The sequence below is a fragment of the Aotus nancymaae genome, unplaced genomic scaffold (assembly GCF_030222135.1).
Source record: "Aotus nancymaae isolate 86718 unplaced genomic scaffold, 86718_ANA_hifiasm-v0.15.2.pri h1tg000108l, whole genome shotgun sequence".
NCBI lineage: Eukaryota > Metazoa > Chordata > Mammalia > Primates > Aotidae > Aotus > Aotus nancymaae.
This window is the reverse complement of record NW_026988523.1, coordinates 36,125,567-36,151,647: the sequence shown is the minus strand read 5'-3', so window position 1 is coordinate 36,151,647 and position 26,081 is coordinate 36,125,567. Positions and strand designations below refer to the sequence as shown.

The 26,081-nt window shown below is 51.9% G+C and overlaps 4 protein-coding genes across 13 annotated transcripts in view; 3 read left to right on the top strand and 1 right to left on the bottom strand.

Annotated features, from left to right (window-relative positions):
* Positions 1–6,399, top strand: part of HDGF (heparin binding growth factor) — a 10,047-nt gene extending 3,648 nt beyond the window's left edge. Inside the window, exons 2-6 of the mRNA XM_021667322.2 lie at positions 3,153–3,229; positions 3,379–3,517; positions 4,161–4,346; positions 4,625–4,851; positions 5,044–6,399. Coding sequence (XP_021522997.1) covers positions 3,153–3,229; positions 3,379–3,517; positions 4,161–4,346; positions 4,625–4,851; positions 5,044–5,050 — 636 coding nt within the window. The 3' untranslated portion in view covers positions 5,051–6,399. The remainder of the gene's footprint in view (positions 1–3,152; positions 3,230–3,378; positions 3,518–4,160; positions 4,347–4,624; positions 4,852–5,043) is intronic.
* METTL25B (methyltransferase like 25B) lies at positions 5,992–20,520 on the bottom strand. Of its 7 annotated transcripts, none has more exons than XM_012449802.3 (8): positions 19,802–20,400; positions 17,532–17,656; positions 17,176–17,368; positions 16,602–16,664; positions 15,799–15,942; positions 14,818–15,302; positions 13,297–13,481; positions 5,992–8,591 (listed from the first exon to the last, which is right to left on the bottom strand). In XM_012449802.3, exons 1-8 carry the CDS (start codon positions 19,910–19,912, stop codon positions 8,536–8,538), a joined length of 1,362 nt encoding a protein of 453 aa, XP_012305225.2. In that variant the 5' UTR covers positions 19,913–20,400; the 3' UTR covers positions 5,992–8,535. The 7 variants fall into 7 exon arrangements, with proteins under 7 accessions (XP_012305225.2, XP_012305221.2, XP_012305219.2 ...); XM_012449798.3 differs by lacking the exon at positions 5,992–8,591 and adding an exon at positions 12,271–12,583 and having other exon boundaries at positions 19,802–20,520; XM_012449796.3 differs by lacking the exon at positions 5,992–8,591 and adding an exon at positions 12,271–12,600.
* Positions 8,007–11,924, top strand: MRPL24 (mitochondrial ribosomal protein L24). Of its 3 annotated transcripts, none has more exons than XM_021667323.2 (6): positions 8,007–8,086; positions 10,486–10,714; positions 10,798–10,893; positions 11,094–11,197; positions 11,455–11,585; positions 11,695–11,924. In XM_021667323.2, the coding sequence occupies exons 2-6, from the start codon at positions 10,547–10,549 to the stop codon at positions 11,829–11,831; spliced, it is 636 nt and encodes a 211-aa protein (XP_021522998.1). In that variant the 5' UTR covers positions 8,007–8,086; positions 10,486–10,546; the 3' UTR covers positions 11,832–11,924. The 3 variants fall into 3 exon arrangements, with proteins under 3 accessions (XP_021522998.1, XP_012305228.1, XP_064226688.1); XM_012449805.3 differs by having other exon boundaries at positions 8,022–8,141; XM_064370618.1 differs by lacking the exon at positions 8,007–8,086 and adding an exon at positions 8,199–8,222.
* Positions 20,437–26,081, top strand: ISG20L2 (interferon stimulated exonuclease gene 20 like 2). Of its 2 annotated transcripts, none has more exons than XM_012449803.2 (4): positions 20,437–20,639; positions 21,232–22,095; positions 24,915–25,115; positions 25,815–26,081. In XM_012449803.2, the coding sequence occupies exons 2-4, from the start codon at positions 21,349–21,351 to the stop codon at positions 25,926–25,928; spliced, it is 1,062 nt and encodes a 353-aa protein (XP_012305226.2). In that variant the 5' UTR covers positions 20,437–20,639; positions 21,232–21,348; the 3' UTR covers positions 25,929–26,081. The 2 variants fall into 2 exon arrangements, with proteins under 2 accessions (XP_012305226.2, XP_012305227.2); XM_012449804.3 differs by having other exon boundaries at positions 21,193–22,095.

Sequence of the window (26,081 nt, the reverse complement as noted above, 5' to 3'; positions counted from 1 at the left end):
CATACTTCCCCCGGCCCTTCCCCCACAGGTGCAGACACTCCAGGTGAGAGAGCCAGGTGGGATGATGCTTTGTGGGGAGGTGCCTATCTGCTTAGGCCCCTGTCTTCCTCTCTCTTCCCTCTAGACCCATCCTTTCCGTAGCTAGAAGTCAGCAGGGCTGGCATAGCTGGTGTGCCTCATGCTATTTTTAATCCCATTCGTTCTTTTGTTTCTCCCCCACCCCTGGGGCTGGGCAGCTGGTGGCCTCCTGGGTCCCCTGCCACACCATTCAGCAATCTGTCTCTGAATTTGCTTTCCTTGGGAAGCTGGGATGGCATGAGACCATGGCCAGGTAGCTGTTTTGCAGTCTGTGCTTCTGCAAAGAACCTCAATTCTCCTTAGTTCTGACCCTTCACCCAATCCTCCCCTCTCTTATTGAGCCTCAGTTTCTCCTCTTCCGTCACACATTTACTGTGGGCATCTTAACGACCTGGCTCAGGTGTGGGTCCTGAAAATGCAGAGCTCTAAGTCCCCTGCTGCACTCCCAGCCTTAGACTCTCGATCCCCACCCCCACCCCTGGTTCTGGGTGTACACAGATCCATAGGAGAAAGGCCTAGGGAAGGCGTTTGCTGTTACGGTCTTGTGCCTGTCTCCTGGGATCTCTAAGCCCTGGGAGCACTCGTTTTGTTTTTTGCTTCCCCCTGTTAAGAGGAGGGTGGCTAGCTGGTAACAGGATCCAGGTATCCTGGCTGAGGACTGGCCCCTCCACCCCTGCCCCAGGTCCGGCTTCCTGAGAAGGACGCCCCCCTCCTCCCCGCACCCCCTGTAGTGGTAATCCAGCCCTAGCTGTGGTTTCCAGCACAGCCGGGGACCCAGGTGCCAGACTGCAGGCTTGGGGGTGGGGTGTGTGTTAGTGTCCCCTCCTCCCCAATCCGGAGAGAGGGCCTGGGGGGAGGGGCGGTCACATTCCTGGTTGCTGAGTGGCCCTGGGGGCGGGGTTGGGTTGTCATGGCGATGGGGATCATGTTTGTGGGGGGAACTGCGTGCCTTTCCACCCCCTGCTCTCACAACCGACGTCTCCTGGTTGTGGGAAGGGCCCAGTTTGTGCTGGGCCTTCCTGGGGGGAAGGGCTGGACCTCTGTCCCCAGAGGCCACGGGGCAAACGGGGAGGTGCCCAAAAGCCTGAAGATTCCAAGTCTGGGGCAAGATGCCCCTCAGATTCATGCCCAGGGCCCCACCCCCTCTCCTGGGTGTGTCTCAGCGCATTCCCATCCACCCAGCCTCCCTGTCTCCCCAGGCCCCCAGTTGGGCCCTCTGTCCCTGTCTCTGTGATAATCACCGCCTTGGCCTTTCTGTCTCATGTCTGCGCCTGGGGCCCCAGTCATCATGGCCACCTGGCCTCTGTCCGGCAGGAAGCCCGGCTGCCGGGGTTGCTGCAAGTGCTACTGGGAGTTGTAGTCCCCACCCACCCCACCCCCACGGCTCAGCTTCGTCTAGGCTTCCTGGCCTGATCTGGGAAAGGCTGGCTAGGACACTGCCTCTGGATTCCCTGACCTCAGACCTCTGCACCTCTCATCTTCACCACAGCGCTCCTCACCACGGGCACACGTGGGGCAGGGAATGTAGTCAGTTGATCTGAGTCTGAGACCTGGCCCTCAACAACTTGCTGTGTTATTTTGGGCAAATCACTTGCTTTCTGGGCTCAGTTTCCTCATCTGTAAAATGAGAGTTTGACTATGTGCCTTTCAGAGATCTCTAGAAGACTTCTAGGGGATGTTGGATAGGCAGCCCTTTGACCTTATCCCTACACTTCAGCCAGAGCAGCTTGCTTTTATCTATTTCGTAAATTAATTCAGTAAATCACTGTATACCTACTGTGTGCTAAGCACTGTGCTGCAGATAAAAGCAGAGCTGGCCTCTGACCTTGGCTGGTCTAGTCCAGATAGTAGTGCACATAGATGTTAAATAATAATATGGATTAGTGTAAAAGAACTGGGAAAGCACTGTAAACAGGACGTGTTAGGAAAGACTTTTACCTAGGGAGTCAGTCAGACCAGGAGTGCTGGGGAAGCTCTGTGGAGGAGGTAATGGCAGAGCCGAGGCTGGAAGGATGATCAGGAGTGAGTGAGATTAGAGACTGCAAGAACCATGGTCAGAGCAGAAAGGACAGTGTGCTGGGAGAGGCCGATGAAAGCGAAGACATGTAGGACGTACCACATGCCAAGTTATGGTCATTTCATCCTCACAGCCCTATAGCGTAAGGACTATGACTGTCTCCCTTTTACAGATGAGGAAACTGAGGCAGAGAGAGGTCCAGTAAGTTGCCCAAAGTCATACAAGTGGGGGCAGAGTTGGGATTCAGATCTTGCCATTGTGGAGAAGAGGTGAACAAGTGGGCCCTAGAGTCCTGAAAAGGTATTGTAGGGTTTTGAAGCAAGGGGAGGAAATGCTTGGACCAGCATTCCCAAAGGCCCACTCTGGCTGCGCTGTGGAGAATGGATTGTTGGTGGGGGCAAGAATGGAGATCGTGAGAAGAGGTGGTTGTTTTGTTTTGTTTGAGACAGAGCCTTGTTCTGTTGCCCAGGCTGGAGTGCAGTGGTGCGATCTCAGCTCACTGCAACCTCTGCCTCCCAGGTTCAAGCGATTCTCCTGCCACAGCCTCCCAAGAGGCTGGGGCTATAGGCATGGGCCACCACGCCCAGCTAATTTGTGTATTTTTAGTAGAGGCAGGGTTTCACCATGTTGGCCAGGCTGGTCTCAAACTCCTGACCTTGTGATCCACCTGCCTCGGCCTCCCAAAGTGCTGGGATTACAGGCATGAGCTACCACGAGCGGCCTGAGGCAGTGGTTTTCGTCCAGGCAAGAGATGACAGTAGTTGGACCAAGGTGATGGCAAAGTGACGGGGCTTTGTGGCCAGACATGTCGGAGGCAGAATGGGTGCTGTCTGGCTGGTGAAGGAGAGGGAGGGACTCGTGGGTTTCTGTTGGGCTTTCATGTCTGACTTCATTTGAATAAAGTGTCACTGCTAAAAATGGTCCAAAAGCCATCTTGCTGACCTCCTTGGTCCCTCTCAGTCTGATTTCACATAAATGTGCCTTGGAGGTCAGCAGCCCTGCCTCAGACTCAGAACCTCAGGACTCTAGCTAACGTCACTCCCTCATCTCACCCCAGATTGACGAGATGCCCGAAGCTGCCGTGAAATCAACAGCCAACAAATACCAAGTCTTTTTTTTCGGGACCCACGAGACGTGAGTGGAGGCCAAAGGGGCACAGGTTGGGAGGGCCCTGGGAGGACTGCTCTGCGGGAAGAGAGGTGGTGCTGGTGCTGCTTCGAGTCGGGCTGTGCAGCTCCGGGGCAGTGAGGGGCTTGAGAGCACAGTCTCCCATCTCTCACCAGGGCATTCCTGGGCCCCAAAGACCTCTTCCCTTACGAGGAATCCAAGGAGAAGTTTGGCAAGCCCAACAAGAGGAAAGGGTTCAGCGAGGGGCTGTGGGAGATCGAGAACAACCCTACCGTCAAGGCTTCTGGCTATCAGGTGAGCCACCAGCTGCCCCGAAGACCCCCTGGAAAGCAGATGTGGCCATGGGCCCGCAGATGATGCTTAGTCTTCAGAAACTCCAGGGCTTTCAGGGTAGGCGCTAATGGGGTGGTGGGGTGGGGGCTTCCTGCAAGAGGAGATAGGGTTGGGCTGTGTGGTATAGTTGTGGTTAGGGACAACTGTGAGACAGCAGCCTAGGGGGCAAGAACAGGATGGAGGCGGTAAGTGGGGACAGGCCTTTGATGGGCCTAGTGTGAGTATAGGACACGGCCTTAACTCTTTCCACGAAGGCTTCCAGGAGGAGGTGCTTGTGAGCCGGGCAGGACGAGGCGGGAGGGTGGGGGGCGGGGGTTGGCGGGGAAAGGGTCCTAGCTCCCTTTGGGAGAAGTTGACCCGAGGTTTTGCCTCCTGCTCCAGCCCTCCCCCCTCCTGCACAGAGCCCTGCCTGCCCGGCCAGTGGGTTTATCCCGGGGCTAATCCGACAGAGGTGGGTCTCAAATCACTCGTGAGACTGGGCACCTGGGTGGGGGCGGGGGAGAGGCGGGAAAAAGAAGGAGTGAGTGGCCGAGGGAGGGGTCTGGGGAGGGGGCCCAGCATGGCATCGACTGGTGCCACTCAGCCTGTGCTGTGTCTGCTGCAGTCCTCCCAGAAAAAGAGCTGCGTGGAAGAGCCTGAACCTGAGCCCGAAGCCACAGAGGGCGACAGTGATAAGAAGGGGAATGCAGAGGGCAGCAGCGACGAGGAAGGGAAGCTGGTCATCGATGAGCCAGCCAAGGAGAAGAACGAGAAGGGAGCGCTGAAGAGGAGAGCGGGGGCCCTGCTGGAGGTAACTGCTGCCTGCCCAGGGCCTGAGTCCCCCTCCGCGTTCCCCATGGGGCATCCCCCAGGAGCAGGGCTCTGCCTCAGGGGTGCCCAGTCTCAGAGGTAGATCCAGCCCCTAGTCTTGTCCCCAGCTGACAAAATGGGACACAGAAGGCATTTCAGCTGGTAGGGCTGGGGAAGGACTGTGGGTGTCAGCTTGGGAAGGAGCCCCAGAGGAGCAGAGTGGGTGGCTGGTGACCTCCCTCTCCAGCCTCAGCCCTCCTCCTCTGTTGATCTGCCTAGGACTCTCCTAAACGTCCCAAGGAGGCAGAAAACCCTGAAGGGGAGGAGAAGGAGGCAGCCACCTTGGAGGGTGAGAGGCCCCTTCCTGTGGAGGTGGAAAAAAATAGCACCCCCTCTGAGCCCGGCTCTGGCCGGGGGCCTCCCCAAGAGGAAGAAGAAGAGGAGGAAGAAGAGGAAGAGACTGCCAAGGAAGATGCTGAGGCCCCAGGCGTCAGAGATCATGAAAGGTGAGTGAGCCCCCTGACCCTTGGCAGCTGGACTGGGGGTGCCTGGGCACTCGGAGAGGAGGAGAAAAAGGGCCCACCGTGGTCAGCCTCGAGGGAGGCTGGGTGGGCACTCCTGGGAGATGGCACTGGCTGGGGCAAGGCCAGGCCAAGGCCCCACCACTAACCCTTCTCCCCTCCAACCCTCCCTCACAGCCTGTAGCCACCAATGTTTCAAGAGGAGCCCCCACCCTGTTCCTGCTGCTGTCTGGGTGCTACTGGGGAAACTGGCCATGGCCTGCAAACTGGGAACCCCTTTTCCACCCCAGCCTGCTCTCCTCTTCCACTTACTTTTCCCACTCCAAGTCCAGCCCATGGAGATTGACCTGGATGGAGCAGGCCACCTGACCCTCAACTCTAGGTCCCCATACTCCTGTGATCTGAGTCAGAGCTATGTCTTCTGCTCCCCGGGATGAGATGAGGCCACTGTGTTCCTTCCGCTTGGAGCTATTTTCCAGGCTTTTGCTGGGGCCTGGGCCAACTGTTCCCACCTCCTGACAACCTTCTTCCACTCTCCTAGGCATTCTGGACCTCTGGGTTGGGATCAGGGGTAGGAGTGGAAAAGATGGAGCATAAACAGCAGGGTGGGCTTGTGGGGCCTGGGAGGGGCAATCCTCAAATGGGGGGTGGGGGCAGCACAGGAGCATGGCATCTTCCTGAGCTCCTGTCCCCTGCTACACCTGTTATCCCAGCTGCCCAGATTCAGGGGAAGTGGGACAGCTTGTAGGGAAGAGACTCCCTTCCATAAATCCTTGATGGTTGACAACACCCATTTTTCCTTTTGTTGACCCCAAGAGTTCTGGGAGTTGCAGTTAATCATCAAAAGATTTTGGGGCTTCCAAGTTGTTTGGGCCAAGGACCTGAGACCTGAAGGGCTGACTTTACCCATCTGGGTGGGAGTGTTGAGCATCTATCCCCCTTTAGATCTCTGAAGCCAGAAATGGGATGCTTGGGAAGACCCTTAGCTGCCCTTTTCCCTCTCCACACAGTGCTCAAGGCCAGCTTATAGTCATATATATCACCCAGACATAAAGGAAAAGTCACATTTTTTAGGAAATGTTTTTAATAAAAGAAAATTACAAAAAAAATTTGAAAGACCCCTAACCCTTTGTGTGCTCCCCATTCTGCTCCTTCCTTCCCCATCATTGCCCCCATTTCTGAGGTGCACTGGGAGGCTCCCCTTCTATTTGGAGCTTGTGACTTTCTTTTTGTAGCTGGGGCTTTGGTGTTCCTTCCAGTGTCATTTCTCATCCACATACCCTGACCTGGTCCCCTCAGTGTTGTCACCAGATCCGATTTGTAATCCACTGAGAGGACAGAGGGAAATAAGTGCCCCCTCCCACCCTCTTCCTAATGATCTCTCTATGCCTCTCTTCAGTCTCTTGTCTCTTACCCTGACCCCTCTTCCTTGGGCTCTGATGAAAAATTGCTGACTGTAGCTTTGGAAGTTTAGCTCTGAGAAGCGTAGATGATTTCAGTTCTAGGAAAATAAAACCCGTTGATTACTAATGATGAATTCGGACTGATTCTTTCGGGGTATATTGGTTAACTGAAGACAGAACGTGGGGTAAGAGATAAGAGAATGCAGATGATTTCCAAATAATCTCAGATTTTTTTTTTTTTTTTTTTGAGACGGAGTTTCGCTCTTGTTACCCAGGCTGGAGTGCAATGGCGCGATCTCGGCTCACCGCAACCTCCGTCTCCTAGGTTCAGGCAATTCTCCTGCCTCAGCCTCCCGAGTAGCTGGGACTACAGGCGCGCGCCACCATGCCCAGCTAATTTTTGTATTTTTAGTAGAGACGGGGTTTCACCTTGTTGATCAGGATGGTCTCAATCTCTTGACCTCGTGATCCACCCGCCTCGGCCTCCCAAAGTGCTGGGATTGTAGGCGTGAGCCACCGCGCCCGGCCATAATCTCAGATTGAGGTGGGGGTGTCAGCCTCCTCCATTCTTAGGCGTTTGGAAATCCAAACTTCCACATGTGGGTAGTGTCCTGGAATAAACCACACCATTCATTCTACGTCTCCTCTCCAGCCACTGTTTAATGCACCTGGGAGAGTTTTTTTTTTTCTTTTTCTTTTTTTGAGATGGAGTTTCGCTCTTGTTACCCAGGCTGGAGTGCAATGGCGCGATCTTGGCTCACCGCAACCTCCGCCTCCTGGGTTCAGGCAATTCTCCTGCCTCAGCCTCTTGAGTAGCTGGGACTACAGGCAAGCGCCACCATGCCCAGCTAATTTTTTGTATTTTTAGTAGAGACGGGGTTTCACCATGTTGACCAGGATGGTCTCGATCTCTTGACCTCGTGATCCACCCGCCTCGGCCTCCCAAAGTGCTGGGATTACAGGCGTGAGCCACCGCGCCCGGCCGAGAGTTTTTTTTAAAAAAGAGTTTGCACAAGAAGTAAGGTGTGGGAGGATGCCAGTATCGGCCACAGCCCAAAATGGCCATGATGTGGGAGTTTGGGGGCTGGTTGTATAAACAACCTTGACCCCAAAGGGCAAGTCAAATAAAAGGATAACCCTTTCTCCTTGCTAATGCCAGGAGTGCCTGCCACTCTTAGCTGGTGATGGGGTGGTGGGGGCGGGCGTTGGTAGGGTGAAATCCCTCCATTACTCCCCGAATTAAGTGGAATGACTGGCTTAGATCATTTCTGTTTCCTTCCAGATCTGACATTTTCTAACTAGATCGGCTACTAGCATTGGAAGGGCCCACGTTTCATCCCTTCCTCTAGAAAGCCTACGGCAGTTATGGAATCTGCCCTGCCCCCACTCCAGCAGAGAAGGACAGGGAGAACATTGGCTGTAGCCCTGTCTGGAAAGGGCGGCCCTTTGCCTTGAAAAGGAAGCCACAACCACCTAGAAAATGGAGCCATCTTCTCTAGAAACTACAGTTCCCAGCGGCCTCCACGCAGAGCATGCGCGGGAATATGCCAGGCGGGCCGGCCTAACCAGCTTGCCTTTCGATTCCCGACATGCTTCACGGTGTGTTTTCGTTTCCTTGATTTCCTACCCCGGCCAAACTTCCTGGTTCCAACTTCGTAGCGGCGGACTACAACTCCCAGCATGCTGAGGGGTAAGATGCGTGGTTGAGCTTCCGTTTTACAATTGGACTACATCTCCCAGAAAGTCAACGGGCGTGGTAGGGGAGGGGACGCTGAGGGCCCATGTGCTGAGCTCTTGAAGTGCCGCGGAAAGTGGAGGTGAGGGCCGCCCGTCTCAGAGGTGTTGCAGTTCCGGGGCTCGTCCGAGAGGCAGGTGCGAAAAGGGCCTGTCCTTTTCCCAGCCTGTGGCTCAGTCGCCTTCCCAGGGTCTCTCTGCACTGGAAGTTTGGAGCGGGTGGGTGCTGAAGACAGCTAGGCCTTGGCGATGCCTGGGATGAGGCTGTTGGGGGAAGCCTTTGGAGCCGTGACCTTCGACCCCACTACATTGCACGGCCTCCAGAACATGCAGGGAAAGCCCCACAGCGGGACGCTCACCAACAGCATCTCCAGATTGTGGAGGGAAAGAACCGAACGATCTCGGGGGCATGCAAGCTGCTATGAGCTGGGCTGGTTCAGACCTGGCATGACTAAGGTGAAGGTGATTGCTGCTCCTTGCAGCAATCACACTGGAGGCTTGGGTTTTAAAATTGGCCCTGCTCCTGCTCCCGTCAAGCTGTAGGAACCAGGGTAGTCACTCCAGCTCTCAAGGCCTTGATTTCCTTGTCTGTAAAAGGGATTTTATAATGCGTCTGGCAACCTCACTTCCCTCACTGGGCCATGTGAAGACCAAATGCCAGCAGTGAAATTCCCAGCATTAGGTTTGTCATATAGTAGTACTCCCTAAGCATTTGTTGAATCTGAACAGGAATACTTAGGCCAATCAGCATTAATAGAAAATAACGGGTTTTTTTGTTGTTTTTGTTTCTTTTTCTGAAAATAACATCAGGCCTTTACACTGAGAATTATAAAGAAGAAAAATGACCCAGTATCTCACTGTTCAGATAAACTGCTAATACATATTTGTTTTTTCTTTTTTTTTGAGACAGAGTTTCGCTCGTTACCCAGGCTGGAGTGCAATGGCGTGATCTCTGCTCATCGCAACCTCCGCCTCCTGGGTTCAAGCAATTCTCCTGCCTCAGCCTCCCGAGTAGCTGGGACTACAGGCACGCGCCACCATGCCCAGCTAATTTTTGTATTTTTAGTAGAGACGGGGTTTCACCATGTTGACCAGGATGGTCTCGATCTCTTGACCTCGTGATCCACCCGCCTCGGCCTCCCAAAGTGCTGGGATTATAGGCGTGAGCCACCGCGCCCGGCCCACTAATACATATTTTTAAATGCACATGGTTAGAAAATGTAAATGTAATGGGAAGGAACAAAATGGAATTAACAGACCTCCCAAACAGTTCCCCTCCCCTAAGACAGGTACTTTGCTTTCTTTTTTCCTTTCCATAAATATACCTGTGCTGGAATATATATTTGTATATTTTCCCCGAAGGGATAATACTACTCACGTTATTCTGCACCTTGCTTTGTTAAAATATTTAAAATAATTTAAATTTTTTAAAATTTATTAAATTATTAAACGGTGGCTCACGCCTGTAATCCCAACACTTTGGGAGGCCGAGGCGGGCAGATCACGAGGTCAGGAGTTTAACGTGGTGAAACCCATCTCTACTAAAAATGCAAAAATTAGCCAGGTGTGGTGTCGCATGCCTGTAAAATCCCAGCTACTTGGGAGGCTGAGGCAGGAGAATCGCTTGAACCCAGGAGGTGGAGATTGCAGTGAGCGGAGATCACACCACTGCACTCCAGCCTGGGGGATACAGCAAGATTCCATCTCAAATAATAATAATAATAATAATAACTTAAATTACACAACCCTGTAAATCTTCATGGATGATGAAACTGAAGCTCAAAAGTTAAGTTGCAGGCTGGGCGCAGTGGCTCACCCCTGTAATCCCAGCACTCTGGGAGGCCAAGGCAGATGGATCAACTGAGGTCAGGAGTTTGAGACCAGCCTGGCCAACATGGTGAAACCCTGTCTCTACTAAAAATACAAAAAAAAAAAAAAAACCAAAAAATTAGCTGGTCATGGTGGTGCATGCCTGTAATCCTAGCTACTCGGGAAGCCGACACAGGAGAATCACTTGAAACCCAGAGGTGGAGGTTGCGGTGAGCCAAGATCGCACCACTGCACTCCAGCCTGGGCAACAAAGAGCAAAACTCCATCTCGTCGGGCACGGTGGCTCACGCCTGTAATCCCAGCACTTTGGGAGGCTGAGGCGGGTGGATCACGAGGTCAACAGATCGAGACCATACTGGTCAACATGGTGAAACCCCGTCTCTACTAAAAATACAAAAAATTAGCTGGGCATGGTGGCGTGTGCCTGTAGTCCCAGCTACTCAGGAGGCTGAGGCAGGAGAATTGCCTGAACCCAGGAGGCGGAGGTTGCGGTGAGCCGAGATCGCGCCATTGCACTCCAGCCTGGGTAACAAGAGCAAAACTCCATCTCAAAAAAAAAAAAAAAACAAAAAAAAAACAACTCCATCTCAAAAAAAAAAAAAAAAAGTTCCTTTCCTTGCCTCTTTGCTCCCGTTTCTATCCATCTACCTAGAGCTGACAAGGAAGATTTCTGAGACTTTTGCTGGTGAAGGGATTTCTTACACCCTCCAGCCATGCGTCTTTCTGCCCTTCTGGCCTTGGCATCCAAGGTCACTCTGCCCCCTGGTTACCGCCATGGGATGAGCCGCCAAGGCTCCCTGGCAGACAAGAGGACCAGGCAGCGCCCAGTGGTTGTGGAACCCATCTCTGATGAAGACTGGCATCTGTTCTGTGGGGACGTGGTAAGAGCCTTATACAGGGGGTAGAGTGATGGGGAGCCTCCTGGGCAAGGATTCCCCTCCCTAACCTTCGTATCTTCCCACAGGTGGAGATCCTAGAAGGCAAGGATGCTGGGAAGCAGGGCAAAGTGGTTCAAGTTAACCGGCAGGAAAACTCGGTGGTTGTGGAAGGGCTGAACACAGTAAGTAGAGAGGACGGGGATGCTTGGGAAGCCTGTCCCATCTGGCCCTCTCCATTCAGAGCAGCACAGGGTGGGAGGAGACTGGCTGAGGGGATGGTGGCACTACTGAAACTTTTACTTTTCAACTTAGGCTGAATGCGCTGAGTAGCAAGGGCAAACCCCTTTCACACCCTTTGCTGACACTCCCCTCTCTTGAACAGTATTACCGCTACGTTGGCAGGACCCAGCATTCCCGGGGAACCATGATCCCTAATGAAGCCCCCTTGCTCCACCGCCAGGTCAAACTTGTGGATCCTATGGACAGGCAAGCAATGGGGCTCTGGGCAGAGGGTTTCTCACCCTCTGGGTCCACAAAGTGCTGTACAATGGGAATGGTGGGTTGGATGCTCTAGAGATTGAGAGGGGCCATCTCATGGACATGACTCCCTGTGGGTAACCCCAACACCGAGGTGGAGAAACACGGTGGTAACCCTAGTGTTCTGAACTATTGACTCTGCTTTTGGGTTAGAGGATGGCAGGAAACCTGACTCATAGGCCAGACTTACTTCTTCTATCCACCAGGAAACCCACTGAGATCCAGTGGAGATTTACTGAAGCAGGAGAGCGGGTACGAGTCTCTACACGATCAGGGAGAATCATCCCTAAACCCGAATTTCCCAGAGCTGATGGCATCATCCCTGAAACGTGGACTGGTGAGAGCGAGGGGCGGGAAGGTCCAGGGGGTTGCTAGGAGTGAAAGTAGGGGATGTTAATGAAAGTGGGCAAGCCCTCCTACCCATCTCCTTTCCTCTGGCTTAACAGATGGCCCCAAAGACACATCAGTGGAAGATGCTTTAGAAAGAACCTACGTGCCCCGTCTAAAGACACTCCAGGAGGAGGTGATGGAGGCCATGGGGATCGTGGAGACCCGGAAACACAAGAAGGTCTATTGGTATTGAGCCGAGGGAGAGCAGCTCCTCTCCCACTCTGTCCCAGCCTTGAAGGATGAGACACCCCTTTTTCAGATGCCAATAAAGAGCTGTTTATGAGTCTTTCTGTGTACAGCTGCTGTCTCTGGTAGAATGGTACTAATCCCAGCACACTCACGGACTGAAGGGAAGGAGCGTCTTTCCTGAGTTTATGACAGAACCTGGATTGAAGTTAGCCAGCCTTAAGGCAGCCCTCCAAAGGGGCAGGGCCTGCCGATTCTGGGTTGGAGGTCAAAGTCAGTAAGAGAAGTCCCCTCCATGGAGATCTGTAACAGAAACTGTCACCTACACCACCTACTAGGGAGGGCAATGGGGAGTGGTCTGAGTCCTAACTGTAGCACCCCTGCAGCAGTGCCATAGGGAGGGTGTGCATCTCCTTTTATCTACCTATAGAAATGGGAAGGAAACAAAGATTTCCAATTTTTAATAAATTAAAACTTTACACTGTATTACATAATCCATGGAGGGAGAGAAAAGGGATGGAACTGAAGGTTTGTGGGGAACCAGGCTTCAGGAGGATGCAGGATGCTGGTTCTCTGGGTAAGGTGTACTCTGCCACACTGTGCAGATGATGGGGTCTGAGATGTGTCCTCAGGCTGCATCACTGTCTTCAGTCTCCAGAACAGAGAAAGCCTGACCCAGGGGCATCTTGGTGGCCACCAGAACCAGGTTTCTGGGAGAGAGTTCAGGACTGAAGATGGGCAGGAGCTCAGCATGGAAGCCTGGGAGAAAGGGCAGGCTGAATCAGAGGGGGAAAAGTGAATCAAACTCACTCAGCCTCTTCTGCCCAGGCCTGTAGGTATAGTCCCTTTTCCCCATGGGGGAGGATCCAGCGGGGCTAAGAACACCCGTTCTCCATAAGGAACACAGGTTCCCAAGGGACTGACTTGGGAGGTAGTCCTCTTGCATTGTGGGTTCTCAATGCCTGGGAAGCTTGCTTAACACACACCTTAGGGAGGCTCACCAGAGGCTGATTTGGTAGGAATCTTAATTTTTTTTTTTGAGATGCAGTTTCTGTTGCCCAGGCTGGAGTGCAGTAGTGCAATCTCGGCTCATTGCAACCTACGCCTCCCAGGTTCAAGCCATTTTCTTGCCTCAGACACCCGAACAGCTGGGACTACAGGCATGCTTCACCACCCCTAATTTTTGTATTTTCAATAGAGATGGGTTTTCACCATGGCTGGCCTCGAACTCCCGACCTCAAGTGATCTACCCACCCTGGCCTCCCAAAGTGCTGGGATTATAGGCATGAACCACTACACCTGGCCTAGATTCTTAATTTTAACAAATCCCCCTACTCCCAACCCACTAGTGACTCAAAGGTGGGGTCCAAGAATCACAACAGTGATCAGCTGGGCCCAGGTGAGACCTGGGGAAGGAGCCCCAGAACTCCAACCCCTATAGTCCTTGTGTCCCTGCTGTAGGCCACCCTTACCCTGCTCCTGTAGGTACAGCAGCCGGTCCAGTAGAATAAGCGTCTCCACCAGTGGGGCCAGCAGTAACGCCAGGCTGAAGAAGGCCACCACACGGTTCTCCTGGGCCTGGTGGGCCTGAAGGGCAGCCAGATTCAGCGGCAGCTGCGGGTCCAGCCCCACTCGCTGTAGCCCCCGCTGCACATATCTGTGGGATCAGTCACATTCAGTATTCAGTTTGGTTTTAAGAACTGTCACTTCTCACTTAAACTTTGCTTGTTCCTACTTCAATTCCAACTTTGTTTTATCTCCTACCCTAATATGCGTTTTCATGTATACATGTTTTTTGTTTTTTTGAGACAGAGTTTCGCTGTTGCCCAGGCTGGAGTGCAATGGCACGATTTCAGCTCACTGCAACATCTGCCCCCGTGGTTCAAGCAATTTTCCCTGCCTCAGCCTCCCAAGTAGCTGGGATTACAGGCACCCACCACCACCCCCCGCTAATTTTTTTTTTTTTTTTTTTGGTAATTTTAGTAGAGATGGGGTTTCACCATGTGGGCGAGGCGGGTCTTAACTCCTGACCTGAGGTGATCCACCCACCTCGACCTCCCAAATTGCTGGGATTAGAAGTGTGAGCCACCATGCCTGGCTGTATACATGTATTTTTTAAGACAGGGTCTTGCTGTCAACCAAGCTGGAGAGCAGCAGTGGGATCATAACTCACTGCAGCCTCGAATACCTCAATCCTCCCACTTCAACCTCCCAAGTAGCTGGGTCTACAAGTATGAGCTACCATGCCTGCCTACTTGTTTTGTATAGACAAGGTCTCTCTACATTGCCCAGGCTGGTCCCTAACTCCCAGCCTCAAGCAATCCTCCTGCCTTGGCCTCCCAAAGCGCTGAAATTACAGGCATCAGCCACCATACCTGGCCATGCATTTTTTAATGTTTCTCTAGCTGTGAGCTGTCTGTCCAAAAGCAAATTTATTTAAACATTTTCAGCCAGTTCTGTCCAACTAGCCATATTTTTAACACTTAAAAAATTTTATTTTTTTGAGACAGAGTTCCTGCTCTGTCGCCCAGGCTGGAGTGCAGTGGTACAATCTTGGGTCACTGCAACCTCTGCCTCCTGGGTTCAAGTAATCTCCTGCCTCAGCCTCCGGAGTAGCTGGGATTACAGACATGTGCCACCACCATGCCCAGCTTTTTGTATTTTTAGTAGAGACGGGGTTTCACCATGTTGAACAGGCTGGTCTCAAACTCCTGACCTCAGGTGATCCGCCCACTTTGGTCTCCCAAAGTTCTGGGATTACAGGCCATGGGCCACCACACCCGGCCAAAACTTTATGTTTCTTTGTTAGTTTCCTGATAAAAGAGGGACAACTCCCTTAAAGAAATTTTGAGAAGCTGCCCTGGTCAGAGAACTCCAAATCACTCCTCTGGGTATACTTAGATTTTCTTTAGGCTATGCTGAAAGTGAGGGTGGAAGATCTTCAGTTAGCAATCTCCCCTCCACTGCCCACCACCCCATTCCCCCAACCTCACTCTTCAATCTTGAGCTCGTGGACCCTGGGGATCCCCTGCACGCCTGGCCGACGGAGCTCAGGCCGGGCCCGTCGGATGACTGTCTCCAGTGCTGCACGGTAGCAGTGAGTTCGGAGGCCAGGGACAGCTTTCTGGAGCCGCTCAGCATATTCCTCCAGGGCATGGCAGGCCCCCTCCCGAAGCCTGTAGGGCAGTTCATAGCCAGGCAGCCCAGCCACCCACTGACTCAGTGGGTAGCCACCAGGGTCACTCAGCTTCATGTAGCAGCAGCCCACTGAGGCCAAGGCCACCACCTCAGGACAGCAGGAAAAGTGCCTCAGCAAGGCAACACTCAGATCCCCACAGGCATGGAGGCCTGTGAGCAGCAAGCGGGCCCTGCCCTGACATGGGTTCTCCAGTGGAAGCAGAAGCTCCTCACACAGGGCTGTGGGATCTACCCACCTAACCACATGATGTGGGGAGTGACGAGGGCTGGTTTGGACCACCTGTGAAGGCAGGAAAGGACAAAGGCAGATGGGAAGTCTGTTTGCTATCCCCAGGCCACCTCGGGCCACAGGAAGAGATCTGTCCTCCACGTTATTCCCCAAGGAGGAATGTGGGAGATAAGCTGGACATGGAAGAGGGCTGGACCACGAATCGGGAGATGGGATACGTGTCAAAAACCTGTCAATTACCATGTACATCTATCTTCTCATCTCTGAGACCCAGTTTTCTTATTTGTAACAAGTCTAAAACCTGACTGGCCACTTCACAGGTTGTAAGAAGTGCACATTGGTGTGGAAAGCATTTTGTAAATAGAAAGTACCTTTGAGACACGAGGAGGCACTGGGGAAGGGCGGACCTTGGGAAAGATGTAATAGAAGTCAGACATCACACCGCTTCAAGCTGAGAAACTTGAAAGATGGAATCCAGCCTCTGTGCCCAATTCCAGCCAAGCAGCCCCAGCTCCTGCAGTCCAGGCTGCAGAAAGGGGTGGCCTACCTGCGGGTTCCTCTTCTCCTCTTTCTCCAGAGCCTGCAGAAGCTCCTGGTCCAGGCGCTGGGCTCTCTCCACCAGTCTCTGATCCCCTTCGACGCTCTTCACCATCAACCCCAGGCCAAGAGCCATGAAGCGGGAGAGATGACCCTGGAGTCAGAAGAGGGAGGACAGAGACAGCCCTGTTCAGTGCCCTATCCACTGTCACCCTCCCCATAGGTAGCCTGGACACCTAGGTCCCAGGTCCCACAGAAAGTTTAAATTTTACCCTACAGAACTTATTAACATCAGTGTGGCTTAAGTTGGAATATAACCCTCCCCCGACAATTGTTAAATCTGACTGGCTTAAAAAACAATTGTGGGCCAGGCGCGGTGGCTCAAGCCTGTAATCCCAGCACTTTGGGAGGCTGAGGCGGGTGGATCACGAGGTCAAGAGATCGAGACCATCCTGGTTAACATGGTGAAACCCCGTCTCTACTAAACATACAAAAAACTAGCTGGGCATAGTGGCGCTTGCCTGTAATCCCAGCTACTCAGGAGGCTGAGGCAGGAGAATTGCCTGAACCCAGGAGGCGGAGGTTGCGGTGAGCCGAGATCACGCCATTGCACTGCAGCCTGGGCAACAAGAGCGAAACTCTGTCTCAAAAAAAAAAAAAAAACCATTGTACGAAAAGAAAAAAAAAAAATCTACCCTGCTTGGTTCCACAGCTTGACACCTGCCTCATTGGGCCTGTGGCCTGATAACCTGCCTTCTGGCTGTTCTATCTCCCCACGATTTAAAAAAACAGTACATCAAGACTCTGGCTCACCTGGCCTGAGCCCACATCTACAACCTGGGTGCAGCCTGTGAAGTCACTCAGCTTCTTCACCAACTGAAAGAGGAGGGAACAAAGGTCTCCTGGCCACTGGTTCTTGACTCCTGGGGCAAACACCCATACTGAGAGTGGAGGAGACAAAGATGACAGAGAAAGATGGACAGAGAGTGCTCCAGAAGTGATGGCAGATACGGAAAGAAAGATACGGGGGTGAGGGTGGAAGCGAGGAGAGTGGATCTGACCCCAGGTTCAGGCCACTCTCCTCGCCCCACAGGTCAGTGATTCAATCTCTCCCACAGAACAAGAACCCTGCTGTGACACCATGAGCAGATTCAGATGTGAGAACAGGAATGAGATTGTGATTCAGACCTAGCTACTAAGCAACCCCACAAAATGATGAAAAAGAACCCCAGCATCAAAATATGATTATAGTTATGTCTGTTGAGGCAAGAGAATGTCTAGGGCCTCTGGCCTTGCATGTGAAGTAAAGGGCACACATCTTTGTAAGCCACAGCTTAAGGAGTCCCTGGGCTTCCAGATACCACCCGTACTCCAGTCATCTTCTCACCTCTCCCAGCCTCCGGATCTCATGCTGCTTCTTGGGCCTGACATGTTTCCGGAATGGAGCTGTTAGTCGAGAGCTCTGGCTGGGGTTCTCCAGGAACTCTGAGGGGGTCTGAAAGCCAGGCGTCCGGGTAAAGGCCAGGGCACAGGCCGTGGACTTCAGGGCCAGCAGGGTGAGTGGCCACACTGACCTGTACCTGAGATAGTCCAGCCCAGGCCTTCAGTGAATGGTCCCATCACATCTGAGTGCACCAGTTTACACCCCGAGGTCCAGGAAGACCTTATGAGACTCTGAGCAATACGCTCACTGCAGGGCTCAAAGCACAGGGTTCCCCAGCACAGGGTCCTTCTAGCCCATACCTGATGACCTCCCCTTCTCCAGGCATCCCCAGCAGCAGTGTGGCCAGCTGTGGTGGGTTCAGTCCATCCAATGCTTCCTGCCACGAGCAGGGGAGTGTGTCCCATAGGTTGTCTGTGAAAAATTCCTACAGGAGAAGGGGAGACGCAATCAGCAAGCTACTACCACTTCCAACTCTACACCTCACTGCCTGCCTCTTCCCAGCACTGCTGCCACGTAGGGCCACTGGCTGTAACCAGCAGGTACGTCCTACTCAGCCAAGTCAGTTCTCTGAAGCCTTCTCTAGCTTCCCCAACTCTCTGGTGGCTCAACTCTGTTTCCCTGGAATCCAGATTGCATTCTGGACACATTTCTTTGAGCAATTTCTGCACTTATTTGTGTCTGTTTTCTCTATTAAACTGAATTTCTTAAGGGGAGGAATGGTATCTTCACATATGCATCCCTAACACGAGTGACTGACACACAGTATTAGTTTATTGCCACTTAGTAACCTGCCATTATATGCACCAGACACTGGTGTCTTTTTATTTATTCATTTGTCCATCACAAATTCTGGGGCTGTGTTTTGGTTATACATCAAGCTCTACCGTAGGCTCAGGGAATACAACAGTGAGCCTAAGACAAGATTCTGGCTCTGGCAGTTTACATTAAAAAATAACTTCAGACAACATCAAATGTCACATAGACAAATAAAACACTAATGAAACAGTAATGTAATGAAGAGTTTGGGCAAGGACTACTTTAAATAGGATGATGAGGGCAGACTTGTCTGGGGAGTTGATATTTGAGCTGAGACTTGAATGATGAATAGGCGTTAGGCATGTAAAGAAGATACAGGTAATAGCAAACACTTATTTACCACCTTCTCTGCCAGGCACTGTTGTAAACATTTGACGTCTATTAATGCATTTGATCCTTTAAACAATCCTTTGAGGTAGGTACTATTTTTTTTTTTTGAGACAGTCTTACTCTGTCACCTAGGCTGAAGTGCAGTGGCACAATCTTGGCTCACTGCAACCTCTGCCTCCCAGGTTCAAGCGATTCTCCTGCCTCCTGAGTAGCTGGGATTACAGGCATGAGCCACTGCGCCTGGCTAAGGTAGGCACTATTTTTTATCCCCCATTTTACAGATGTAGAAACAGGCACAGCACTTAAGTAACTTGCCCACGTCCAAAAGCTAGTAAATAGCCGAGCTGGGATTTGAAACCAATTTTACTCTAGAGTCCTTGCTCTTAACCATTCTGCGATTGCCTCTCTGTGGAGGAAAAGCATTCCAGTCAGATCAGTAAGTGCAAAGATCCAGATGCCTGCCATATTTGCAAAACAGAAATCAGGCCAGTGGAGGTACAGCATAGTGAAATGTGTGAGAGAATAAAATGGGATAGAGTTGAAGGGACAGTAGGAGCCAGATCATGGGCTTTATAGGTAATAGTAAGGAGTAAGGATTTCATTAAAGTACCTAGGAAGCAAGGGACTGTTATGATGAGATTTATATTTGAATGCTATCAATCTAGCTGCTCAGTGAAGAACTGGCAGTTAGTAAGTAGTTCAGAAAAGAGGTGGTGGTGGCTTGGCCCAGGGTGGCAGCAATGGAGGTGGGGACAAATGGATCAATTTGGGAACTATTCTGAAGGCAGAGCCAAGAAGACTTGTTGAAGGACTGAGTCGTGGATCAATGAAGGACAGTGCTGAATGAAGGATGGCCTCTGGGTTTGTGGTCTCAACAATTCAGTGGATGGTGGTGCCATTTACACATTCTCTCATTTATTCTTCACAATGATCCTTCAGACTGGGATCAGTTTGATAGCTGAGGAAACCCGGGCTAGGACAAGTTGGGGGTTGGGGAGACCCAAGGTTAACATCGTAGGGGAGGCCGGATTCTAGACCAAGCCTTTTTGATTCCAGAGCCAAGACTGTCTACTATACCACAAAACCACGAATGTATTCAAAGCTTGGATGAATAACGTGTATTCTTGGATCCCCTCACATGTTCCAAGAGTTCAACATAGCTGCAGCATGGCTCCAACGTCCACGCGTTTTATTACCTTGGATCTAGGAAGATTACAAAAACAATGTAGGCAGATATTAGAAATATTATTTATGCCAGCTGAAAAAAACGAGGGAACACCCCAGTTTTAACCCCTTTTTGTACAGACAAAAGACTGAAACTCATAGAAGGAAAGAGATCAAACTCTCCAGATTCTCTCCCTGACGTGGGCACCTAGGCAATCACACAATCAGAGACACCCCGCCCACGCCCCTGTGGCCTCACGATGATGTAGGCATCCAGGATGGGACGGTAGAGCGCCAGGACACGGGTGAGGTTAACAGCTAGCTGCCTTCTCCCCTCATGAGAGAGGCCTCGGGCGGAGATGCCCGGCATCCCGGGGTACAGCAGGGAGCGCTGGGAGCGAGAACGAAGTGAACAGGGATCCAGGGTCAGTACCACGCGGGTCCTGGACCCAGACGGGGCTCAGCTCCACAGGCAGAACAGGAAGTTTTGAGTCCAGTCTCCGACGCTGCCTTTCCGGGATCCCATGCTGGAGCTGAAGATCTGAGGCGTCCCCTTGACGACACAGGTCCCGACGTTTCACAGTGCGAAGGTGTCAGCGTCGGAGACACGTGGGGCGGGGTAACAGTGCAGTGACGCCACAAAGGCGTGCCGCGGAGTTCAGCTCACAACGAGGGGACCAAGTTCCAGGTCCAGTCCCTTCCCGTACACTCTTCTCCCCTTCCGGAAGTGAAGCCGGAGGTATCCGGCGGGCTGCAGTTCCGGTTTATCTCGGCCTTCCCACACCTTCGCATTGTACCACCACGGGGCCAGAGGGGCCGGGGAACGCATCCCGCTCCCGCCCCGACCCACGCCGCCCCCTCCTCCGCCGCCACTGCCGCTCCTTACACACTTCGAATCTTTGGCCTCGCTACCTGAGGTCGGCGCTCTGATGCGTTCTAATTTGCGCGCCTGCCTTTCCGGGCTTCGTCGGCGCGCACTAATTTCCGCATCCGGCTCCGGACGCTTCCGGTCTTAGCTGGGCTCATGTAGGAGGTAGGTTTGTGAGCGTGAGTGGACTATCTCTACCGCCGCGGGGATCCGGAGTATGCTTATCCAGGTGAGCTACCTCGAACCTTGATCCCCGCCTTCCCCCACCCCGGTTGGTGGTGTCAAGATCCTTGCTTGGGAGAAGGACTTGGGTGAGATACATGTGGAGATTGCCCCCAATTCCAGCCTGGAGCCAAGGGAAAGGGATGCCTGGATTTGTGTCTCTATTCGTGGGCCCCTCGCTGCGGATGCCTGGGTAGCCCGAGGTTATCTACGCCATGCCCCTCGCTGCTTTCGAGCATACCTAAATATTTCTTTCCTAGGCGGAGTATAGAGCTCACGTATTCTGGCCTCTTAGACTCACAGAGGGTTCGAGCTCTAAGGGCCCCTCCAGTCCCTTCATTTTACAAATGAGACTCAAACCTAGAGCGCGGCAATGACCTTAGTAAGACCAAACGGCTGGTGAATTGGGCTTCACTAGAATCCAGGCTTGCTGGCTAACACCAGTGCTCTCTCCATCATTTCGTGTTATGTTTCCCTTTCCCCTCTGTCTGAGAGCTTGCTCTGATGTCTTTCCTCCCTTAAGTCCTACGGAGATCGATCTCACCTCATTTCTCTCCCAGGCCTAGGAGCTCAATTACCAGGATCACTTTCTTCCCCAGGGTGTGCTACAGACTTCCACATGTTGGACAGTAGGATTCAGCAGAGAATGAGTCCCACATCCTCTTGTCATCCATAAGCCACTCTTCGCAACTGCTCTTCCACCTCCCATTGTCCCTATGTCTACTTTACTGCTCAATCTGGATTTTGGGGAGCCTCCTCCCAAAAAGGCATTAGAAGGAAATGCCAAGCACCGAAATTTTGTCAAGAAGCGGAGGCTGTTAGAACAGAGAGGCTTTCTGAGTAAAAAAAACCAGCCTCCTAGCAAGGTGCCTAAGTTGCACTCTGAACCTCCAAAGAAAGGGGAAACTCCTAGGGTGGATGGCACTTGGAAGACCCCTTCCTTCCCAAAAAAGAAGACAGCTGCCTCCAGCAATGGGTCAGGACAGACCCTGGACAAAAAAACTGCAGTGTCTTGGGTGACCCCTGCCCCTTCAAAGAAGGCCGATTCTGTCACTGCTAAAGTAGATTTGCTGGGGGAGTTCCAGAGTGCCCTTCCAAAGATCAGTAGCCACCCAACCCAATCCCAGAAGAAGGACCTCCAGAAGAAATCCTCTAAGAAGAATCATCCTCAGAAGAATGCCCCACAGAACTCCACCCAGTCTCATTCAGAGAATAAATGCTCCAGAGCATTCCAGAAGTTGCCACAGAAGATGGTGGCAATTGACTGTGAGATGGTGGGCACAGGACCCAAGGGGCATGTTAGTTCCTTGGCTAGATGTAGCATTGTCAACTATGATGGAGATGTGCTTTATGATGAGTACATCCTTCCCCCCTGCCAAATTGTGGACTACCGGACCAGATGGAGTGGTATCCGGAAGCAGCACATGGTGAATGCCACACCCTTTAAGATTGCCCGAGGCCAGGTAAGATTGCCCGAGGCCAGGTAAGAAGGGGCTTGATGGTGGCAGGGAGGTGGATGGAGAGAGGTCTAAATAATTTTCAGCAAAGGATATCACTATGGGAAGACACCAAAGGTTGGTGGAGGGAGGGAGAATATATCAGTTGTTGAAGAAGGCCCCCTGGTGGTTGAAGGAGCCGTGAAAGTCAGGAAGGTACAATTAGCTGGTGTCACAAACTTCATTGGTCAAGACTCTACTTTAGCCCGGTGCGGTGGCACTTGCCTATAATCCCAGCACTTTGGAAGGCTGAGGTGGTAGAATCACTTGAGTCCAGGAACTCAAGACCTGTCTGGGCAACATAGCGAGACTCGTCTACAAAAAAGTTAGCCAAGCCTGGAGGTGCATGCCTGTAGTCCCAGCTACTTGGGAGGTCAAGGCTGTGGTGAGCTGAGATCACACCACTGCTGCTGCACTCCAGCCTGAGTGATGGAGTGAGACCCTCTCTCAAAAAAACAAACAGTTTTAAGTTCCAAATTGGGTCTGGGGAACTGGGAATTTGCATTGAGAAATAACAGCAAGTGATGAAACTGGACAGAGCTGCAGCATGAGTGTCAGGAGAAAGGATTTGATTTGGAAATCCCTTGTGAATTGGAACTTGAGAGTGGAAAGGTGGAGAGCTCTTCCCAAGCAAAAAGTAGCCTGGGGCAAGTGTGGAAAGTGGTGGTGGTAAGAGAGGGTTGAAGGTTGACAGGAGGAGCTAGGGTATATTTGTCCAACTGGAATGGGTAGCCTGCAGTGAAGGGCATAAAAGGCACAGGGCCAGGCTGGGCGCAGTGGCTCACGCCTGTAATCCCAGCACTTTGGGAGGCCAAGGCGGGCGGATCACCTGAGGTCGCGAGTTCGAGACCAACCTGACCAACGTGGAGAAACCCCATCTCTACTAAAAATACAAAATTAGCCGGGCATGGTGGTGCATGCCTGTAATCCCAGCTGCTCGGGAGGCTGAGGCAGGAGAATCGCTTGAACCCGGGAGGTGGAGGTTGCGGTGAGCCAAGATCGCACCATTGCACTCCAGCCTGGAGAACGAGAGCGAAACTACATCTCAACAGCAACAAAAAAAGGGCACAAGGTCAGCACATCGGGTTGTCATCTCACTCCTAGCCCTGTGCTGGCTATTGGGATCTCATGGCATGAATAGGAGAGAGTGAGCTGGGAGGGGTGAGAGGAAGAAGTGAAAGGGAGAGCAAGAGGTGCGCCTGCTGGTCTCAGGAGGCCACCAGAGGGCGCTCTTGGTCCACCTCTATGCAGTTTCAGGTCCACACTGCCTTCTGTGGACATGCTGTTCCAATAATGCTTATATGCCATCAGTTGAAGGAGGTTCATTAAAGGTGAGGTGACTATTTTTAAAAAGATGGAAAGAAGAGTTAAACATCCTGTGCACAAAGGGGCACAGCCGAGCAAAGGCATAGGAGAGGCAGAAGACTGGACGGGTCTGAGACAGCAAATCAGCCCAGCTTTGATGAGGGCTATATGTCGAGATTAATAAGAAATGAAGGTGGTGGTGGACAGTAAGTAGGTGAAGTCAGGAGTAACTAAATATGTAGTTCACGGGACCATCTGGTTTGCATCATAAAGCACTTCTCCAGTGCCAAGTTGGGGTTAAGAGACTAATGTATGTCCAGATGAGCCTGGCCTCTTCAAAGGGGGTCCCTTTAGGAGTCTTTGCAGGACTGTCACTTTTGTTGCAAACCTGTTTGGAACCTCATTTTGGGAATGGCCCTCAGAGCCTGTGGCATGTTCTTCAGTTGTCCTCATTGGTAGCATGTCCCCTGCGTCAAGATCCTGAAATGGCTAGGTGTGGTAGCATGTTTCTGTAATCCCAGCTGCTCAGGAGTTTGAGGCAGGAGTTTGAGGCCAACCTGAGAAAAATAGCAAAACCTCATCTCGTTCTGTCACTCAGACTGGAGTGCAATGGCACGATCTCAGCTCACTGCAACCACTGCCTCCCGGGTTCAAGCGATTCTCTTGCCTCAGTCTCCCAAGTAGCTGGGATTACAGGTATGCATCACCACACCTGGCTAGTTTTTGTACTTTTAGTAGAGATGGGGTTTCGTTGTGTTGGCCAGGCTGGTCTTGAACTTCTGACCTCAAATGATCTACTTGCCTTGACTTCCCAAAGTGCTGGGATTATAGGCATAAGCCACCGCGCCCAACTGAGACCTCATCTCTTTTAAAAGATAAGCTTCCTGAAATATTGAGAAGTTATTTCACTTGATTCCAAAACTAGTATGAATAGGTTCCTTCTACAACTTTAGTTTATACATGATTTTTAATCTTTTATGTTTGTAGACTCTGAGAATTTGATGAAAGCCACAGACTCCCTTTCTCTAACAATACCCATACACATCCAATTGCATGTGATTTGGGGCTTCTGTTAACCTCCCTGGAGCCTGGGTCCCAGCCATGTGTCTTAAGGCCAGCATAATGATAATAGTTAAAGGACTTCATGTAGCAAGCCAGAACTGACCTGAATACATGGACATCTCAACATGAGTGTCATTTAGGACTGAAAGCAAATTAAGGTCATAGGGGTGGAGATCAATAAGAATGTAAGGAGCCACTGGCAGTATGAGTCCAAACGGGGTACACCATGGAAATCACCTGTGGAAGAGGAAGGTGGATTCCAGAAGAAAGAAAACTTGGGGGAGGGAACATTCCAAGGATGAAGAGGTGGGCAGTTGGTGAAAGAATCCAGAAGGGATCACAGGTCATGTTGGGCTTTCAGAATTCAGGGGTTCTATCTCAGTCTTCCTTCTCACCACTCTCTTCCACACTTGTTCCAGATCTTGAAGATGCTCACAGGGAAGATAGTGGTGGGACATGCCATCCACAACGACTTCAAAGCCCTTCAGTACTTTCACCCCAAGTCCCTCACCCGTGACACCTCCCACATCCCCCCACTCAACCGGAAGGCTGACTGCCCGGAGAATGCCACCGTGTCTCTGAAGCTTCTCACCAAGAAGCTGCTAAACCGGGATATCCAGGTAGCATCGCCCCACGTCCCCCACCGCCATCTTGGACATGGCTCTCCTTGATGCCCTAGCCAGACTCTGATCCCAGAAGTCCTGTGGTTGTAGAGATCCAAGTGGGCTGCTATGATGGGAAGAGCTTTGGGTGCAGGGGCCCAGTAGTGTCTCTCCATCTGTACACAAGGATAATAATTCCTGTTTACATCATAGAATGTTTCAAAGTGTGCTTTGGAAAAGGAAAAAGTCCTAAGTTAGATATAAAACCCTAACTAAAGGAGAAAGCAGGTAGCAGTGGCGGTCTAAAAGACCATATGGTGGGTGCAAGGACCACTCATGTATTGTACAGGCTAGCATTTCAGCAAAGGGTGGCCCATCTGGCAGGAAGGTGTGGACGTATGCCACATAGAGCACAGATAAGGAACTAGGGAAGTGGAAGGCTTGGAAGGCCTGTCTTTGACCTGGTATGTTCTGTCTCTCCAGATCCTAATATGGCTTATACCTACTACCACAGAAAGGATTGAAGTAGACAGTGGCAGAGACGTCCTAGGAGTTGAACCCCTGAAATTACATAAGGAGTAGGGCCCCACCAGCGTTCTGTCTTTGCTGACTGCAGAAGAAACTAGCGGGGGCAGTGGGGAGAGGAGTGCAGAGCCAACTGGGAAGGAAGAAATGGTTTCCTGTAGCCTCATGCTCTCGTCTTCCTTGCTTGTTCAGGCTGGGAAGAGCGGACATTCCTCTGTGGAAGATGCTCAGGCCACCATGGAGCTGTACAAGTTGGTTGAAGTCGAGTGGGAAGAGCACCTGGTCCAGAATCCCCCTAAAGACTAGCAGCAGTGGGGATGCTGGTGATGTGGGGAGGCAGAGGCAGCGCCCAGGAGAAACAGCAGCGGACCAGTGACAGCTCCACCAGCTCCTCATCTTTGGAAGCTAGAATTGTGGGGAGAGAGCGCTACCCCAGACTTAATATCCATTGAAATTTCA